At 39.8% G+C, this 21,082-nt stretch overlaps 1 protein-coding gene and 1 long non-coding RNA gene across 5 annotated transcripts in view; one reads left to right on the forward strand and one right to left on the reverse strand.

The window, feature by feature from the left end:
• The window catches only part of trappc9 (trafficking protein particle complex 9), a 230,700-nt gene that overhangs the window by 115,839 nt on the left and 93,779 nt on the right, over window positions 1-21,082 (reverse strand). For all 4 annotated transcript variants that reach the window (XM_034891409.1, XM_034891408.1, XM_034891407.1 and 1 more), the window contains one exon: window positions 5,633-5,775. In XM_034891409.1, coding sequence (XP_034747300.1) covers window positions 5,633-5,775 — 143 coding nt within the window. The remainder of the gene's footprint in view (window positions 1-5,632; window positions 5,776-21,082) is intronic.
• LOC117956416 overlaps window positions 1-21,082 on the forward strand; it is a 126,011-nt gene that overhangs the window by 45,741 nt on the left and 59,188 nt on the right. The window lies entirely within an intron of this gene.

Genomic DNA, 21,082 nt, shown 5'->3' on the forward strand with positions numbered 1-21,082 from the left:
ATATTTTCCTAATATTGTCCAGCCCTACTAGCTAGCATGTTTGTGGTTAGCTCTCCAGTTGAAAAATGCTTGCCAAATTGTGCGCCAAGTAGTCACTTTTTTATATCACCGAGCTTCCAGCTCCAATAAATTTGTGATGACACATAAATAACATTCATAGCAGCATTTTCTGGCGTCATTGGGCACTAATGGCAGAGTGACAGACGGATGGAAAGAGTACCAAGCAGTGAAAGAGGGTCCAAGACAGAAAGCTGCAGTGAGTTCTCTCTCTTTGCCTTCACATGTTGGATATTTTTGTGACTTGTCAGCACAGTAAGAGAGGTGTCACTGGCAATCCAGCAGTGCGCTGCAATTTTTGGACAAAGATCAACCACATTTTATGCCAGCTGCCAGCTCAGAGCAGGTCAATAGTGCACTCAGAACAGCACACATGAGTTATCTGCTATTTCTGTTCCTTTAATTGGTTAAGGAAAAAACACAAAAACCTAACCAAAATTGTATTATATTTAATATAACCAGCACCAGGGAGATGTTAAATCACAGATCTGTGTTGTTGTGAACATAACACTGAATGCTTATATTTTAAAATCCTGCAGAGTCTTGCATTGCATGCAGGTAGAAATCATGGGGAGTGTTGGAGACTGTGGTGTCCTAGAAGACATGGGACACTGTAAGACTAATGAACAAACACTTTCCCAAAAGGTAACAGGTCACAAAAGGCTATAAATGGCACGCATCACATAAGCTATGAATAATACAAAATAAATAGAATAATTGAAAATGAAAATGGGATTAGGATAAGATTTTGAACCGCACATCTGGGTGGTTCCGCTGAATGTGCATTGGCATGTTGGATGTGCTTACATTAACATACGGTGATAAAACCATCCTTGCCTTATACACAACTCGCTCTCCAGTGTAGTTGAGCTGACCGGGCTCCTCCAGCTCTGCCGTTTGATTTGTGCTCACTGACCGCCAATCAGCTTCTTGTGCTAAATGTGGCTAACGGCGTACAGCTAAAATGTTTCATAAGGGACTTGTGCGTGTGAACTTTGATTCCGCATCACATGCATCGATCCACATACCGTGTATTCTGGGTGCGACTGTGTGCATCGAACAGTGACCCAACACTGTGACGGACATTTCTGGACAATTTAGCAAAGACTGTGCCGTTTTAGGCTGATATAGTTTGATAACGAAGTGTTAAAGTCAAATATATCTTTAACTGGAGAATGCTTCAATGTCTTAATAGAGTACTGTCCATATACATCTAAAATAAGAAAACTGCAAAGGAAGAAAAATAAAAGTGTAAGGAATAAAAAGTTAAAGAGAGGTGGGGAGAAGGCTGCTGCAGAGATGAGAGAAACGCAAAGAATGGATGATGGTGGATAGAGAGAAAAAGAGGTGAAGACAAAATGAAAAGATCAGCAGAAGTAGAGAAAGAGAGTCAGGATAAAAAAGACAGAGTGCAAGTAAAAGTGAGAGTAGGATACAGAAAATGTATGCGATGTTGAACAAGATATTGAGACAAGGAAAAGAAGAATGAATGAGGAGGAGAATGAGGGAGAGAGAGAACATGTTTGCACCACAGTGAGAATCCATTCTTCCTCTCTGTTACCGTTAGATACTGTACTAAAGCACATTTTTTGAAGTTAGGATATCAGAGCTAAAGCACACACTAGTACAAGAAAAAAAGACTTTCAACAAGTAACTATGTTGTTGTTTTTTTACAGAGAGAGACAGAAATGGGCGGATAGACAGGTAGAGAGGGAGGGAGCAACAGACATAGAAACACAAAAAAACAGATCGAAAGGATAAGTTGCTGTATTATTGAACAATTTCATACAACCACTTACAAATTCTCTTTTAACTTGCAGCCAAGAAAAAGTTTAATAGTACGTATCAAAACAAGTTAGGTGTCAACAGGACTTTAATATCTATCCCTTCAGAGGAGAATTTGTTTGTACAAAAGCATGAAATATTGAAAACTGGATTTGTGAGTAGTTGTGATTGAATTCCAAAAAGTTTCCCTAATGTCAGTTTGAGTACTAAGGTCATCTCTCCCTTTAATATTTAAGCCTTGAAGAAATAATGTCAGAATTGTGAGGATTTAAGGGATTTATTTAGTTATTTTTGGACAGTACTTTCACAGATGTAACTTCTGGCAGAATTAGAGTTGTGTATTGTCAAGAATGAATCAATAGCATTAATGCAACAACTGAGTAGTACTTTACCTGGAGTATCAACATGTCTTCCTAGAAAGTAATTCAGACCTTTTAAATGTTAAATTATGTTCACACTCAAGCAGCCGTACAAAAACTCTAACTTGTAATAAAATATATAATATTAATAAAAGGATTAAACTAGAAAACAATTGATGTAGATTTTTCTATATCATTTCTATTTTCCTTAAGCAATTAAAAAAGAGTTACTAAATGTGATATTGGGCTGTATAAATATATTTTATCTGATTTAAGAAGACCTGCTGGCAGCCTCTTTAAACCTTTCCAAGGCCTTCGATTGCAACACATTTCCAATAAGATTTATTTGGGAGTAAGTGTGATGAGGCGGGACGTGCTAAGTGTGCAGGAGAGGTAAGATTGCAATGAAAGACAGGACAGGGTGATGGTACAGTATAGCAGCCCATGCAGCATCTCTATGTGAGCATACGTATCTGCGCTGAGCCAAGATGGATGGCTTACACTGCAGATATTATTCCAGCTAATGATTCACCTCAAGTGGCCATTACTCGGCTACGATCTGTCTCCCCAGTTTTTCTCAGCAAAGTTGGGGAGCTGGAAAGTGGAGTTAAGGGAAACGGGGGATGATACGAGGAGTGTGTGTGCGTGCATGTGCGTGTGTGTGTGTGTGTGTGTGTGTGTGTGTGTCTGTGTGTCTGTGTGTGTGTGTGTGTGTGTGTGAGTGTGAGTGTGAGTGTGTGTGTGTGTGTGTGTGTGTGTGTCTGTGTGTCTGTGTGTGTGAGTGTCCACAGTAATGTATGTGTGTGAACAGCAGAGATGGGAAGTAACAAAGTACAAATACTTTGTTACTGTACTCAAGTAGATTTTTCTGATATTTCTACTTTACTTTACTATTTATTTTGTGGCGACTTTTTACTTCTACTCCTTACATTTTAACACAAATATCGTTACTTTCTACTCCTTACATTTTACAAAATTGGCTCGTTACTGTAGTTTTTACAAGAGGTTGTCATGTCGGACAATAGCGCGGACACGCGGACTCAACTTTCACATAATTTCACTGGAGTTATCCTTATAATGGTTTACGTCATCAATACCGTATTCAATCTAAATGGATGATAATACATCTACTGTACGTTGCATTTGACGCACGACTAAGACAACTCAATAGATTCAGCATTCCGCATTAATTCACAGCAAATCATTGAGGCTTGATGGCGCTAACGTTAGCACATAGTAGTATGGATGGTGTCAACGTTAGCACATAGTAGTATGGATGGTGTCAACAGATAGTACATAGTAGTATGGAGGGCCGAAAACAGCAAGACATTCCCATCATCCTCAGCCTTATCTGAGAGAGATGTTTGAGACAGAAGGCATCAAGAAGGACTCCTGGCCAATGTGCTGGGGAACTTCTTCATTAATGTCTGTTTAGTCATTCATATTTTAATCCTTTATTTTATTTCCAGAGCCATATTTGAGCACACACATAAATGTAGATTCATTTTTATGTTAGGGGGAAAGATTAAAAATAAAAACTGGATCTGTGAATTCTCACAGAATCACAACTGAATTCATATCTTGTCCGAAACTTATTAACCTGGAGTCCCAGTCTCTGTCATAATAATCATATATGTTATGTTTTAGGCCTGTTGGCAGACAGCCGTTTAAAATGTAGCCATTGCCATATAAAGACGTGTCCTCCATGTCCACTGAAGTTCCTCAGCTTCTCTCTAGTAACATTTGTGTGCTCCAGGTAGCTTTCGCAAGGCTACTTTTACTTTTATACTTTAAGTAAATTTCCAAGCCTGTACTTTGTTACTTTTACTTGAGTAAAGAAGTTTAATCAGTACTTCCACTTTTACCGGAGTAAATTTTAACACAAGTATCTGTACTTCTACTTAAGTACGGAAAGTGAGTACTTTTGCCATCTCTGGTGAACAGATAGAATGTAAGAGTCTGAGGAAAAAGACTAAATATCCATTCACATCAGCCATTACTCTTCTTGTCTGTGAGAAAGAAAAAAACACTTCTAAGTCCTCTAGTTTTGGTAGCAATAATGTCTTGGTGAATGTTGCTGCTGCAGTGGTTAAAGAGAAGGTCGATATTGATTCACCGAATCAAGAGAGAGAAAAATAGCTGCATTTGTAAAGTATGTCAGATTGAATGAGCCGTTGGAATTGAGATTTATTACCAATTACTGTGAGAAGAGCAGCCGTGAGGTAGATTTTCCTTAGCTTTTCTGGCACCCCCATGAAGGTTGAGTAGTACAAATAAAAAGCCCAGATACGCCCAAAAATGGCATGCAGGGTTAAAGTTTTTTTCAGATTATAGACACCAAGGGAGAACTACTGTACAGTTTTAGTAGTAGTAGTAGTAGTTCTGTTCAGTAGTTCTCTAGCAGGTGATTGCCCAACCCATTCTGAAGTAACTAAACTGAAACAGAGCATTAGTTGTGATCTAGAGTGTGGTCTACTACTCTATCTGTAAAGTGTCCTGAGATAACTCCTGCTGTGATTTCACACTCTAAATAAAAATGAATTGAAATAATTTACCAATCACAGGTAAGCAAATATTTTTAAACATATATGAGGCAGCACTGACTGACTTATGGAGTGACTGACAGTCATGTCTGTCATATCAACTTTATAGGTTGATAATAAGTCTGTGTTGTGTTTACAGATGGTTGCACTGCCCCCATGTGGCCAAAAATAAAATACCTGAGAAAGCCTACAGGTGGTACACTTTTTTGCTGAAAGATTTGAAGACCTAAAAAGCTATAAGCAAAGGTTATGTATTTGTTTTTGTTTAATTTTTATTACATACATTTACTGTAAATATTTGGTGGAATAGTCCCACTGCAGCTAACTGCAACATAATATATACTTAGCAAACCATTTGCTGAATAATGTAGCTGCACAGTACACATGTGATGCATGGGTGATGTTTACCGTTTAAAATATTTGTATTCAAATCTTATATATGATTACCATCCTTGAAAAGGGACATGAAAGAAAAGGTTCAAGTTTTTTCAACTAAATACAACCACCTGTATGCTAAAAGAGGTATAGGCTGCTGTTAACAATCCACTTGTCCATACTGGCTGAGAAGCGATACCTTTGTAAGAAAGGAGTTGTGGTTTTTTTCCAGAGATATAGTTGGACAAAACACCAGATACAAACCTACATGGCATGACTGCCAGGGTGAACATACCCACTTGATTTGGATAACCCGGCCTTTAGAATAAAACAAGCAGCATGGATCTTGTACCCCATTTTCTTTCATGGCAGTTCCCGTGCGAAAGTGGTCAATACGGAGAGCAGGAATAATTACAGCGACCCATTACTTTCATTATAACAAATCAAAAGTGAGCTAAATCAAAAACATAACCTCCTTGGCGGGGGGTAACGAAGGTTATTTCCATGTGTTACCTGGTTGCAGGGAGTGTGTTGACTCTGGTAAAGAATACAGATGGCTCCACGTCAACATGGACTCCCAAAGACAGCTCCCTGTAGTAGCCCTCCACTTTGCCTGCTCCCCCCGAATATTTGAAGTTCAGCAATGCTTCCAAAGTCTGAAAAAGGACAAGGGAAGGAAAGGTTATGAATGTAGATCAAGCTGGTTTGACAGTGTACTTCTATGAAGGGCTGATTCAGCACCCAAAAAAATAATACAGAACTGTGATCCACTACCAGTGTTTCTAAAGTGTAATTGGGGTAAAAAGTCACCGCCAGCATGTTTTGTCCTGCTATTCAATCAGCAAAACTGGTGTGTTGAGATCGATACATCAAAAGTCATTACAGCAAGATAAAAAATGCACCACAGCACAGCCATTGTGCTCTTTAATGAAATGTGTAAAATGGAGAGAAAAGCCTGAACGGGTGGAGAGGCTGTGAGTGGTGGCTCCAACCAGATGATTCAGAATAAAAATGTTGCATCCTAAAACAGTATGGAAAGAGAGGGCGCTGGGTTGGGTGCAGAAGGTGGGATTTGCTGGCGGTTTTACACAGTCACTTGGAGAAAGTGGACAAAGAATTACTCAGAGGTATTCTGTAGGGGGGGGCACAGGAGAAGCAGCCAAGTGGGGGAAGGATGGGTAAATTAAAAGTGGCAGTTTATGGTGAGGGAACACTAGCTGACTCAGGCAAGAGGCTAAAGCGGGGCTAAAGGGAGCATCCAAGGTCCCGCTTTTCTTCCTCTGAGGCCTATATCACCTCTCCACATATTGCTGATGGAAGTACTGGCTGTGCCTATCTAGAAAATTTCACTGATTCTTTGATTATTTTCACTCTTTATCTCCTCTTGTGGTGGAGTGCCAAGTGGAGTGATTGGGAGCCTGCTGGCTAGACGTCTGGCCTATTACAACCTAATGACAGAAGCACAGCACACTGAGCAAAGAGAGATGGGCACATTAGAGGGGATTGTCATCATTGTAGACCAAGCACCTTAATCCTAAATGTTCACTTATCCCGAACTGCATGGGCTTTATTTCACATCCTTGGTATATTTTTTGTCACGCATATATTATTTTTTCTTTATGGAGAATATATGAATGCAATGCTTTTTAGCCACATTAGCAGCATGGCTCTATGGATGGAAATGTTGCTCGGTCTAACACTTTGGTCCAAACTGAAACACAGTATCTGAAAAACAATTGGATGGATTGCCATGACATTTTATACAGACATTCATGTTCTCCAGATGATGACTTTGTCTGATAGTCTGGCTTTTGGTCTAGAGCCCCCACAAGAATGACATTTGTTTTTTTTACTGAAATGGCTTTATAGCTACTGGGAGCTCTTGTGGGAATTACTGTAATTGTTAGGTCTTTGCAAATTCTAGAGAGTCATCTACATCTACTCTATCTGTAAAGTGTCTCGAGATAACTCTTATGATTTTATACTGTAAATAAAATTGAATTAAATTTCCATGGAATATGGTACAGACATTCATGGTGCCCAGAGGATGAATCCTACTGACTCCGGCAATCCCCTGAATTTTCCTCTAGAGCCACCATGAGGATGGCATTTGGGGTTTTTAGTGACTACATTCACAACTATTGGACGGATTGGCGTGAAATCTGCTGCAGATATTGATTGGTGCCAGAAGATGAATCCTAATGACTCGGTGATCCGCCTGTCATCTGGCGCCCAACAATGGGTCAATATTTCCAATTATCCTGTGAAATATCCCAAGATCTACTGGATGGATTAGTATAACTTAACTATCTATGTATCAAAAAAAAATACTAAGATTTCCCTTGGGATGAATAAAGTATCTATGTATCTATCTATCATATTGTACAGGCATTGATGGTTACCAGACAATGAAGCCAACTAACTTTGGCAATCGCTTGGTTTCGGGGATTTGCGGTTTTGAGTGAAATGTGTTGACAACTACTAGATGGATTACAATGATATTTTGTAAAGACATTCATGTTTCCCTCATAATAAAACAGTTCTAACTTGTCCTATTCTTTGGTGTATTACCAAATACCTGCAAATCTAATGACATTCCCATCAGCATCAGCTGAACTGCTAATTTAAGCGAATGAAGAATGTTAGCACGCTAATGTTAGCATTTAGCTCACAGCACAATTGTGCCTGAGTACCTCACAGAGTTGCAAGCATGTCTGTAGACCCGTAGTTCTGTTCACAACACATTTCCCTCATGAACATTACTCTAAGCTTATTGTATTGTAGCTCTTTACATTTTGTATAGAAGAGGTACTACAGGCTGATAACAATATGAATTCTAAGACAAACATCTCACAGTGAGTCACCTAATATTATTACACTTAGCTTAATATCATTAGCATGCTTATATTCAAAAGAGGAAGACTAATGGAGTCTCTAATAAAGCATGCTTGCAATGTAAAGGCTGCAAATGAAAATCCTGAGATCCTCTCTTAATACCATTTCCCCCGGCTATTTGTCATCCCAATGGATCCATTCTGCTTTGGATATTGAGGAAGAGCAGCAGCCCTACAATCCAGGCAAGAGACAGACACATGCTGTGCTGGCAACAGAATGAAAGAAACAGCCCGTTGATATGAATCTCATTTGAATCGATTGACTGAAATCTCTCTGATACCTTGAGCAAAGACACTGGTTTTCTCTATAGCATTGTTTGCTTCACTTGCTGTTGCCCTACTGTTTGTCAAATGATAAGGCTGGGGTTGTTTATCTTTTAATTATTATCAACAAAGCCCATGAAGACAAAAATCAACAATCCTTCTAACAATATTGCCTGTGTTTCCAAGGCCTGATATTGCCACAGCACATTGTTGTCCACAGACAATTAATAATGCATGAAAAACATTTCAGTGGGTGCCATATTGCTTTATAACAACAAACGCAACCAGTGTAGTGCATGTATATATTCTGACACATTTGTATCAATCGTAAGGGTTTTTAATACGGAGAACATACATTGAAAAAATATGCAAACTCATTTTTCTTATGAGCAGACGAGTGCGGTGTTACATGCAGCTGCCTCTTTGGTACTAATGGCCTCAACCGGATCCACCTGGTATTAAAATAGTCATTTTTTTTCCTAGGTTTGTGAAAGACTTAGGTGCAAGTACATGGCAAGGCAAACCCCCCTTAAGAAAATGTTACGTTTTCCAATTAAATTTCACATCATTTACGACCATTTGTATTACCGTATCTGTGTCTAAAACGGTGCTACGGCAGATGATAAAGATTTTGCCAAAACTTGCTAAAGAAAAGTCCACTGGGGATGGGGAAGTTATATAGTTAGTTTTGATGCTCACATTGATTTAAGATTAATTTGGTTTAGGTGCTGCCCAAAACAGCTTAGATGCAGCGCCTAAGCCTTAAAATGGCAGAGAAAACCCTGATCAGCTCAGGTGTGAATGCACCCAGGACGCTTTGAGATCCGATCACTCAGACCACATTCAAAGGTGGTCTGGGCCATTTTAAGGGCTCCCTACTCAACTGTGAGAGGAAATACATACTCACAGTATTTCTCGTATCACAGAAACCACAGAGTGAATCGTGTGTTTTGGATGATATTATCATAAAGTCAGTATTTATTTTTTTCTTCATCCTGGTGCTGCCAGCTCGTATTTGTGTGGAGCTCTGTCCCTGAATTCACCTATATGTACGCTATTACTTTCAAACACTCCTGCTTTTACGATGCAACGTCTGCTCTTGCTATTTTGTAGTCCCTTATTGCCAGACCTATCTCCACAGCGCTGTGTCAGCACTGGAGGAAGCTGGCGAGCCTGAGTGGTCAAAGCAGCAGCTTTACAACGGTGGAAGTATTCCAATAAATTCTCTGATATTTATCTCTATTTAAACTTTTATTGCAAAACAGCAAAATCAGGAAATGTTTGGTTGTTATCAGCAGCAACTTAACATGACTCTTAACATTTAAACACATTTTTGTTTTGAAGTTTGTATCATTCCAAAATCTTAATTTTGACTTTAACATTTTATTTTGCACCGTAAATGCATAACAGTTCCAAATATTGGTTTGGTTTTATAACTATTAATAATTGATATCAACCTTGAAAAAAACGTGGTTGACCCCTATTATTAGCATATACAGAGTTACTTTTTAAAACGTGACTTTTTTTGGGTACTTTTTTTCTGTAATAACAAATTATTTCAGTTTTAAAATTAATTCCATACTTACTAATCTTATTTACTTATACTGTATATTTGGAACATTTTACGAGCCACACAAAATACCCCCTCCCATTTATTCCTTACTTACTCTGCACTGTAAATTTCATTCTTGTATTTGCATCCTATTCTATTTTAAGCTGTTTTAAATTGCCTTGTTGCTAAAATGTGGTAAAGAAATAAAGTTACCTTGTCCTACAACGTCAGCCTGTCAGTCAATCAACAGGGCATACTGAACACAGTGGCGTCAGCCTGTCACAGAGGAAGTCTGACGTTAAACCATACCGCAAACACTTTTGCCTTACCGTTATAAGGTGTCACTGTGGAGTTTTGAAAAGTGTAACCACACTTGCAACCGCTTTACCGGCATTGCCGTGACTCACTTGGACTTTGACAAAGTCAACGTTGTTTCGCCTTGTGTGTGTCACGCTTACGCTTATGCTTATGCTTTTGGGTACCGAACTTTGGCACTGTTAGATTTAAAGTGAATCAGTTCTTGGTAGTACCAACGATTATTCAGGCAGTAACTAAAAAAGTGCTGGGTTTGGTACCCTACCCTAGTACAGAGAGCGGTGTGTGATAGGATCACTAAGATAGGATTTTAATGCCAGGTGAAAACAGGCCAACGATTGTATCATTGACACTATCAAACACTGGCGGTGCACCCCGATTCCCTTCTCAGACCGGGGCCGACCCTGAGCTCCTACTCCTCATCCTCCTACTCCTCCTCTGTTCAATCCGCTGGCTCTGCTATCGGCCCCCTCAGGACCCTATTTCAATCAAACTGGGCTAAAAATAGCTCCTGCTGTAATGAGCTGACTGTGTTGGTACCAGGCCAGCAGCAACACACAGTCTGAGGTGACAGCATTACTGCACACAGTTAGCGTCACATGCATACGGTCACAGTTTGCAATGGCAACAGTGCACATAAAAATTACCTCTGCTCTGACCATCCTGCTGTTGCTTTGAATGGCAATGTCCATTAATCTCTCATTTTATTTCTATGGTGTCACTTCTTTAAAATTCAACTCTTAAGAGGAATATTTTGCCATTTCTTCTCTCAAACGTTACATAGTCTCTGAGTTCAATGTTCCAGCTTTTTTACAAGTCCATTGATCACAACTACTAAATCAATAGTGTAAGACATAAGTGATTTTATGTATGTAGCCTCAAATCACATTTGTTTGGGGGTTTAATAATTTGCACAAAATCATTTCCTTAGATGCTGTGAAGACATTCTCAAAGAATAAGCCCACCTTGACACATTCAAATATTTTTTCAGAAAGAAAATAGCCCGTCTCCATCCTTGTGTTGTGTTGAGATAACAATGCAGCATTGTGAGAAAGTACTCCAGCCAGTGCAGCTCCAGTAATGGAAATGATTAACTGCTTTAGATTAAGGGCAAAGATATTCAGTATAGCAAGATTGGGAGATTAGAAAAAGAGCTATACATGATCTATTCATTGGTAATTACTGCAGATTAGTGCCATCAAACCTTAGTAACCAGTGACAGCAACTAGTTTATATAGAAATGGGTGGGAATATGGGTTGGCAGTAGGGTTGGGCATTGTATGGATTTTAACAATTCAGATTCTAATTCTCCCTTTCTATTCCGGTTCATATCAATTCTCAATTCCGATTCTTTGAAAGGGTGGAGTTGAAACGGTTCACTTGCCTATTTTCAAAAATAAGAGAAAAGTTTGATTCAATGGTTCAGTTAGACTGGCTTTTACTTTGAATACCCTCACTCAACTTATTTATTTCTGTGCTGTGTCAAAACAAAGCCTCAGAGGACCATCCATTACATCCATCCATCCATACTGACACAGCATTCGTTTTGACAATAGAGGTGAAATCTGAACGCCACACACGCATGACAGGCAAATAAAAAAAAAGAGAATGAAGAGGGTAGCTGAAGGCTTTTGGAATGTTTTGGCACCGAGATAAAGATCCTGACACATCTAGTCACCTGACAAGAATACTAAGATAAAGTATCCCAGGGACAAGTAGGTAGGGACGGGGGGGGGGGGGATCTAAAAACTGTACAAGGCTGAATGGTCCAGTAAGTAAGATGTTGTTTGCAACATCAGAAAAGAATTCTGGCATATTAGACGCTTCACAGCGGGTCGAACCACTTTGCACATGGAGCTTGTTAACGCATCACCTTATTTAACAGCCATGTAAACAGTTAAATTGTAATTTTGAATCTAAATGTTTTCAATCTGATGGAAAAATACTGCCTGTATAACCTCAACAGTAATATCACAAGTCCCACCATAAAGGCAACGGTAGAACGCGATGATATACCTTAAGTCCTATTTTTTGTTTACAGGTTTCTTTGGATTTGTTGCAACACATGTATTAGTATATGCCACACACTGAAAGAAGATATGACACATGCCGTTTGAATAGTTGAAACCAAGGCAGATGTGACACGCTAGCTGCTACGTCACTCAGCCACCACACCATAAGTGGCTGGACCAGGACAAAATGAGATGAACCCACTTGTATATACTGTACCTTTCTGGATGATGGGTGTATTAATCTCTATAAGTGTGGTGAGATGGCAACAACTCAATTTCTATGTCCTTAATTAGTGCTTTATATATTTAGTGCTACTTCCTGTATATATTCATCCAAAACAGTCACAGTCTCAGCAAAAGCCACCGTAAATGGCACTGGTGTGAAACATTATCTTCCTGCAAACAGCCAAACTGTAAAGGGCGCAAAGCTCCTGTGTATGGGAGACATGCTTGCAAAATCATTTTCTCTGTCTATTTCAAAGACGGTTTTTTTCCCAGCCTTGATTTGGAAAGAAATGTGGTGAATAACATGTCCCACAAGCTTCACATTCTCTTCTTCATCAACTACCCATGGATCCCAGGTGGTTTTATCTTCCTGTAGTTTTTCCTCATAACTGGGACAGGTGGTCCAACGGTGGGTAAACAAAGGGCCACGGAGTACTTTGACGATGTGATAAAATGGAAGCCTGTGTGCCTAATTGTCCTTAAAATGAGGTTGGCCCCTGCCTCATGGCTTGCATCTGCCTATTGACAAGGAAGTGAGCCGTCAACTGGGGGAGCTATTTGGTATTGGTATTGAGCTATTGGTGGCCTCGGCAGAAAACTGAGAAATGACTTGAGTGCATTTGGATGCCGTATGTCCATTAGGGGCGCGGCTGGGACTGCCTCTAATATGTACACCAGGTGGCATCTCAGGGTTATCACATGAGGAGAAACAGTGAGAAGCTTAACAGCATTCTGAAGACAGCTTTACATCTAGCTGAGGAGGTGAAACACAAATCAAGTATTGAGTGGGAGTAAGTTGTCTGCTGTCTTCACAGATAACATTCCCCTTTACACCTGTTTATTACTGGAGTATTGTTGTAAAATAGTTGAACCTGAGGCCATATGCTTGCAACAATAGGAGTAGATGAGATTATACAAAGCTTTTGATGCATGTTATAAATAGGGCTGGGTACCGAATTCAATACTTTCCAAGCACCGACCAAATAGCCTCTGAAGTATCAAGAATCAAGAAAGAACTCGTCATTCAGTACCCAATAGCAATGTTTGTGATTGGATGTTTGGCGATACTCCATGTTACGCGCAGAAAAAGGACTCACGTAGTAGGAGCTCAAAAATAAAATACAAAAATCTGTGCTGTAAAGTATAATGTTGTAATTTCTTTTTGTTTTATTAAATTGGCCTAGAAAAGAAAAAGTATTTTTTGGGAACCGGTATCAAAGTCCTAATACCGGTATCAGTATCAACGATACTCAGCCCTAGGTGTAAATCTATTTTTGGGTCGGTCTGTCCGTGTTTTAACTTCCAAGAGTCACTTTTGTGGTCTTGAGACAGTTAGGTATCATCGTGTTTCTGCTGAGCTTATAGGCACTTTTACTAAAAAAGGGCAAGAGGGATGACAATACTGAATATGTTTCTATCGACCCCGCTGTGTACTGACTTCATCATCCAACGATTATCAAGCGATAATTGTTGGCTGATTAAGAGCAAGGGGGCCGTTAACAAGTCTGTGTTGATTTGACAGCTGATGAGGGTGAGAGCATCTAAAATTGCACAGTAACAACCAGGCTGCATGCAGACCAAAATAGCTGACACTGCTGACAGGGAAAAGCATTTCTATTTAACTCAGTGAAGCACATAAGTTTGCATACTATGGCATAATAACTTCACCAGCTCTAAAAAAAACACCCAAAAATCAAAAGCCTATCTGGAAGAGCTTCGAGCCAGTTCACTTAATGATGTTCCTGACATTTCTGCCCACAGCGTTAATAATGTCACGCACTGCACCCACTCACAGTTTGGGTTTGCCTATGATGTGGCAATTAGAATGGGACACATTTTAAAGAGTGGGTAAGTAACCTGCACAACTATTAGGAATCTGTGACAAAGGGGGATGGAATGTCAAGCTCAAACTGTTATAGACTGTTGAGGATCGTAAGAATATTGCCACAGAATGCAAAAGAGCGCCATGCAACTCAAATTCCCTCCAGCAGCATCAGAAAGGTAATCTTACTGTTGCCGTAAAACGTGCAGGGAAGAGGGCAGCAACGTGAGGGAACAGTGATGCTATTCATTGTGTTTCCAAAGACAAAACCCTGCTATTCAAGTGACATTTAATCACTGCCTAAATTAATAATCAAACAGTCGAGGCAGATTTTTTGTTTAAATACACATGCCACCAGCACCCGTAGCTCCTCCCTCCCCCACCGGCAAAAGTTTGTATCGTTTTGCATCATAACTCTCCCCACCACTCCAAGTAATTTAAGACCTATATCAGGATGTAAAAGTACAACAAAAATGGAGCATCACAAAAGTACTTGCTAAGTAGATACAATTATCAAAAGATTTTTGGGTTTAAATACACATGCCACCAGCACCCGTAGCTCCTCGCTCACCCACCGGCAAAAGTTTGTATCGTTTTTCATTATCACTCTTCCCACCACTCCATGTAATTTAAGACCTATTTCAGGATGTAAAAGTACAACAAAATGGAGCATCACAAAAGTACTTGCTAAGTAGATAAAATTATTAAAATTTAACCAAACAGACAGAGTAGGCTAATAATAATCTACTCATAATCAGCATATTATATGTGTATGAGCAAAAGAAGAACTACACGTCAGAACACATGAAAAAAAACTAATTGAGCATTTAAGGTAGCATTACATGGACATAGAAAAATTAAGACCGGTGTTAAATATTTAAGAACTTGAAGAAGACACTTTATCAAATTAAACTTTTTAAGGACTAAAATCTAGATTTTGAGATTTAAAGGCCCTGACACACCAAGCCGATGGCTGACCATTGCCAGAAAAGGCAGTCGGACTGGCTGGCTCCCCAAGTTGGTCAAAAAAAGTGCCTTGGAACACATCAAAGCAATGCCGAATGCCTGATTGGACGAACGCATCACGTAGGTCTGGTTTTTCGGGAAATTCGAAGCCAGACTGTCATGGCGGCTTGTTCCGAATATGATCTCATATTTTACTAAAATAGTTCACCCATCTTCATTTCAGATCGACAAAGGTCAGTTTAAAAGATTTGTGTCAGGTTTTGAAAGACTAAATTCACGCTCATTCATAGTCATTTTCGGGTTATAACTCCACCAATCAGATTGGTCATTTGAGTCCGACTGCCGGCAGTGCCCGCCTTCCGACGGAGCATGTCAGGTCGGCCAAAATGAAGACCGCCAGCCCCTCCGACTTACAACGGCATGGAACACACCAAACAGACCCAAGTCACTGACTGTCCAGCGGCCGGTTATTGGATTGGTGTGTCAGGGTCTTTAGACTCTTTAAGACCACGCGGAAATGCTAAGCCAGCTGGCTAGCTTGCCCAGGCTAGCAAAGTTGGCAGGAGCCTGGCAAGTGGATTTCCCAATCCTGATCAGAGCTCCATGCTATCACTGTCCAATGTCAACCACATATAGCAACTAATATTTAGAAAATTAGGTAAAAAGTTTGCAGAACTGACGAAGAGGCAACGGGAGACGTCCGCACCTTCTATTAGCCAGACTGCCCAACCAGCACCAGGATGTTGGAAAATAACGCCGACCCTTAAGCTCTTGGGTACATCACGCTGCCTGGATATGATTTATTATTATTAGAATATTCAGCACAATTTAACAGAAGTGTTAGGGACAATGACAATCTCAGGACATGTGGGACCCACCGATGACACAGTTTCATGAAAAAGCATAATCATAAGCCAATTAAAACTTTACCTTGCTGAAACCTATCAGGACCGCCGTTCCCACAAATCCTTTCTCTATCCTCAACCAATAACATCAGGTTACCAGGGAAACAGCTGCGTTCAGCTTATGCAAATATTTAAAACCAGAGGTCCTTGGTTGGTTACAATACCGGGGCCATCCAAACCTCCGCAGTATCATGGCCCTGGCATTAACCTCACCATGTACTCCTATCGCATCGAATACTGATGTGGAACCTCTACCCTTCCAACTATAGATAGTAATGATGAGGTTACATTAAGGATTTGCTTGATATCTTAACCAACAATATGCAAGTTATAAAAGATAAAATGTCATATGAAGCCTGATCATTTCTAATAGTTTGTTTATTTTAGGGGATTGTGGTCAGGGCAGCTGTCCAGCAGTGTAGCAAGGCACTTCCATAAAGTTGGGGAAATAGAAAAAGTTAGATTAAAACAGAATGGTCAAAATCAAAGCAGAGGATAAGATGTCCTGACTTTTAGTCAAAGTAGAGGTGAAGAAAAAAAAAACACTGGATCCTACATTTCCCATTATGCAATTTAATTATTTTCATTAATTATGAGTATTATTGCAAAGTGAAGCTGAGCATCATAAGAAAATACATTTCAATTAATATATCCACATTTTCAGCAACCATCATTGAGCGAAGAGAACATTCATTTTGGGTAAAGAAAACGGGTTTTGCGCATAATTTAAAAAAAAAAAAAATCTGTCTAGGTGTATATACTTATTCCCCCTGTATTTTAAGGAAGAAAATGTATTTATTTACAATACCTTATTCACTAACAAAGAAAATTGGTGTCCTTAAAGGTTGTCTTTTTCCTAATTGTTTTTAATTAAGGCATTAAGATCAATTTCTTAAAGTTATTATTATTATTATTATTATATTATTTTTTATAAAACTAAACATAAGGCTGTCATGAAATAACTACTTAAAAGAGCGTTATGTGCTTTTTTGTCTTTTTGTACTGTACTTGTGGCCAATCAAGTAAGAATTGCATTACACAACTGTCCTTATCAACTCACCAAATTAAAACATGAATTCAGGGCTTAAATCTACCAAATATGCCAAACCTTGCCATGTTAGAAGTTGTCAAGTCAGGTCAGTCACACATGCAACATGTACAAACCCAGGTGTATCTGATTCTTGCATGTAATCACATCCTGTGAGTTCTCACAATAAAAGAACCATTTCATCCAGAGTAATTTGATTTCTCTTCTGAGTGTTGCCTAATTCACTTACACGTGGTTCAATCTGATTATACGTTGTGAGTCATGAAGGGAAAAGAAAGTGGATGAACAGCGGCACTACATTTTGTCAAGGGAGAGTGGCATATGTCTGAGATGAAGACCGACTCTCACGCAAGCACGCAAGCACGCACGCACGCACGCACGCACGCACGCACGCACGCACACACGTCCCTGTTCATGTGTGATCAGAGGAACAGAGAACCCACAGGTGCCTTAGACACCGAACGGCTGCTTTTTTATGTAACCCTGTGGTCCTGTGCAGGTGTCACACCATTTAATAGCTGGAGCGACTGCAGGGAGAAGCTGCCCACCATCCCCTGGCCCCTACTGCGGTCCATATAGTATATCAACAGCCAGTCAACCATGGAGATGTGAAGTCAGCTTCAAAGATGGGACTAACAGAGCTGAAAGCTAGAAGCTGTATCGCTTGGGATGAAAAAAATGATAAATTGCATGGAGATGCATGAGAAGAGACTCATGCAAGCATACACATTTTATAACTGAACTTAGATCCTGTATAGGTATAGACGTACACACAACGATGACCTTTCTCGTATGAAAAAGCAGGTGTGCTGAATAGTGAAGCATGCTGGCATATGAACATCCTGTTCAGGATGACTGTGGTGCGGCTGAAGGTGATCTAATAGACACCGGTTCAGCCATCAAGCTCAGCAGCATATGGAGCCACACTTGGCCTCGCTCGCTGGATTTCACACATGGATTCAAGTCCAGTAAGCATGACGAAATGCTGAATTCTCTACTAATTTCACCCGCCGGGCTTGCATACACCAGCAATTCCACACCTACACACACCCACACACACCACTGTATCATGAGTGTCTAGGGGTGGGACTGAATTTTAAAAAAAGTCTTTAAGCAGATAGCGTGCAAATTGTAATCACTATAGCTGAGTTCATTAGTTAATTTTTCCATCTATAGAGTACATTAAGACTTGGGACCTAAGCTTTACAGAATAGGGCTATCGCATTTTAACATAAAAAATGTTTAATAAGTTTAAATTAAAAGGTTGTTTTTTTTAAATACAGGTTTTTTAAATAGATGACAAGCAATACGATTTGTTGAAACATATTGAAAAAAACAACCATGAGCATAATCCAAAGCGATGTTGTAGGTTTAGGTCCCTTCAATCATTCGTGGTGCATCTGTTGGCTCCTTTAGACAAAAGATAACCAACAGGGGTATCAGATTCTTATGGTGGTTACTGGAAGGATGCTACAAATGGGATACGCGTACCCTATAGGTATTTTAGAGTACTGCAGGAGGTACGCAATTTAAAAAAATACCAGCCATGCAGCCATGGGTACTTGGCTAAAAACAATATTTTAAAGGGGGTACAATATTGAGAACATTTTGAGAACCACTGTCCTCAGGCATCCTCTGCTTTACCATGTATTTTAAAATGACTGGGACCGTTATTAACTAAATGAACATCACGCTGTATTTATGAAGACGAAAAGGGTTTTATCTGCATATTAATATAATTAAAAAGTTGGAGAAAATTTGGAAAATCGGGATGATACTGTAACTACTAAGCCATATTATAACCTTGTAGTTGACATGTACAACTATTATAAGTATTGATAACATGATTAAATCTTCAACATTAACAGGGCAGAATCAATGTGTACAGTGATCACAGTGAATGGACTGCACAATGATGGGAAACAGAGACATAATATCATTCAGTTCAAAAACAGCTTAAAGAAATTATTACTTGACCAATGCAGAGAAGAAAAAACCTAAACATAGGAATGGAAAAGTAATGGAAAGGTATTGTTGTTATTGTAAGACCTAAAAGTTTATATGCTGTATCAGCATTTCTATTTCTTTTGTGATAATGTGAAGTAGGGGCAGGACCAAATACGCTATTTTCTTCCGCATGCTCATATGTATATATAATTTTTTTTTTCATTATGGGTAAATCTTATGATTAACTCTTTGATTAATTTGTATAAACATCAGACCACGTATGGCAAACGCTCTGTGTGGAGACTCCGCACAACCATGAATCACACTTAATAGCACAAGCACTCTACTTGCTCTGATATCTGTATTTACAGTAGTGTGTAGCTCCATGCAGCAATCAAAGCGCAATGTGGGTCATTTGGGGTCACAAACACTCTATTTTGCCTTAGAAAACACTGCAATTTTGTTCTAATGCAGGAAACTCTAAACCTTTAGCATAGCTGTCAACTATGAAAAACCCTTTCAACAGGCAAGCATGTGAATTTGCATGAACATTAAACCTCTGACCCTACACGGCTGAAACATGCCAGAGGCTGCTTTAATTTGTACAAATATAACGATCTTTCACCTCTATGTATTAGAACATTATTTCCTTGAAAAGTTCAGCGAACTGACATTTTGTGTGAGATGATAAAATACCACTGCATTATTTAACACCAAACAATAACTTATAACCCAGAGTTTCTATTCCTATACAGGACAGGCCTGTGAAGAGATCTCGCTGAAGTCTAAAGAGCCACAAGGCAAACCAACTGTTGCTTTTCGGATTGGCCTGTCTCGCCGCAGCTCACAAAAAGCTGCCTGGGAGCCCAGGCACAGTTATTTACTTTACATGAAGAGTAACTAAGAAGACATTTACAAAATGTGGTTGTCCCCAGAGCTAGGGTTCTTACTGGCCTTAACTGGACCAGATCATTTGGTCATCAGTCAGAGACAGGAGGCCTGCGGTGCCACATTGCAATGACAGGTCATCGGAAGCAAGATGTACGGCGCTGTACTTGTCTACTCTGTCTGTTGCATGTCAGTACATCCGGGAGCTAAAAGTTAAACAAGGGGACTCATCATGTTGCTGCAAAGTTGTGGCGCCTGTTGCTGCCAACTCTATAACCGTCAGTCGGGCCTGCAGATTTGCTGACTCTCACAGGAAATCAAGCTTGCCCTTTCCCAATTCATTCAAATATTAACAATCATCATATCAGGTTTTTATTTGATGAGTTGCAGATAACCAGGAGCCAGCTCCTACAGGAAATGCTAATCGCAAGGCAAAAAATCTAAAGCAAAACAAAAGCCCTGTATGCAAATCACATCATTCAACATTTGAGGGAGTTTTGCAGAAAGACATTGAAGTGAATTATACACTGTTTTATCATGAATGCAATAACAACCCTGCTTGAGAAAGAATGTAGCACGTGATTACATCTGGGCTTATGTAACTACTACCTCGTTCATTAAAGAGCCAGCAGCAGGCCTTGCTTCATGTCTTTTGGCGCGATAGGACAAGGGAATGGAAGCAGATGCAGCGTCCGCGCAGAGATAGATGCCTCAAGTTTCTTTTCATATGTGATTAACACACAAGCAGCAAATTAAAAAAACATTATGTCTGCAAATCCCTGCGGGTTTCCATAGCAGAGTCCACTCTGGAGTGGCACATCCCTACAACAAAACCCCATCCATCTTGTTATTTCTCGTCAGACACGTTTCCTCCAGTCATCTATCACCAAGGGATACGCTTCACGTTGTTGCAGACTGAAGGCAACAGGCATCCATATACAGATAAAGTGGAAAGTGTATGCGGGGTTGGGCACAGCTGTGGTCTGCAGCTGTAGCTTCAAACTCCAATCAGTGAGGACGGTGAATTACGCCCAGGTAAATTAAGCACTCAAGAGATTAAACTGCTTGTATGAACAAAAATGTTTGGCAAACAGCCACAGACTGTGGCCATGCAAGGTGTGTTGC

The sequence above is a fragment of the Etheostoma cragini genome, chromosome 14 (genome assembly GCF_013103735.1).
Source record: "Etheostoma cragini isolate CJK2018 chromosome 14, CSU_Ecrag_1.0, whole genome shotgun sequence".
Lineage (NCBI taxonomy): Eukaryota > Metazoa > Chordata > Actinopteri > Perciformes > Percidae > Etheostoma > Etheostoma cragini.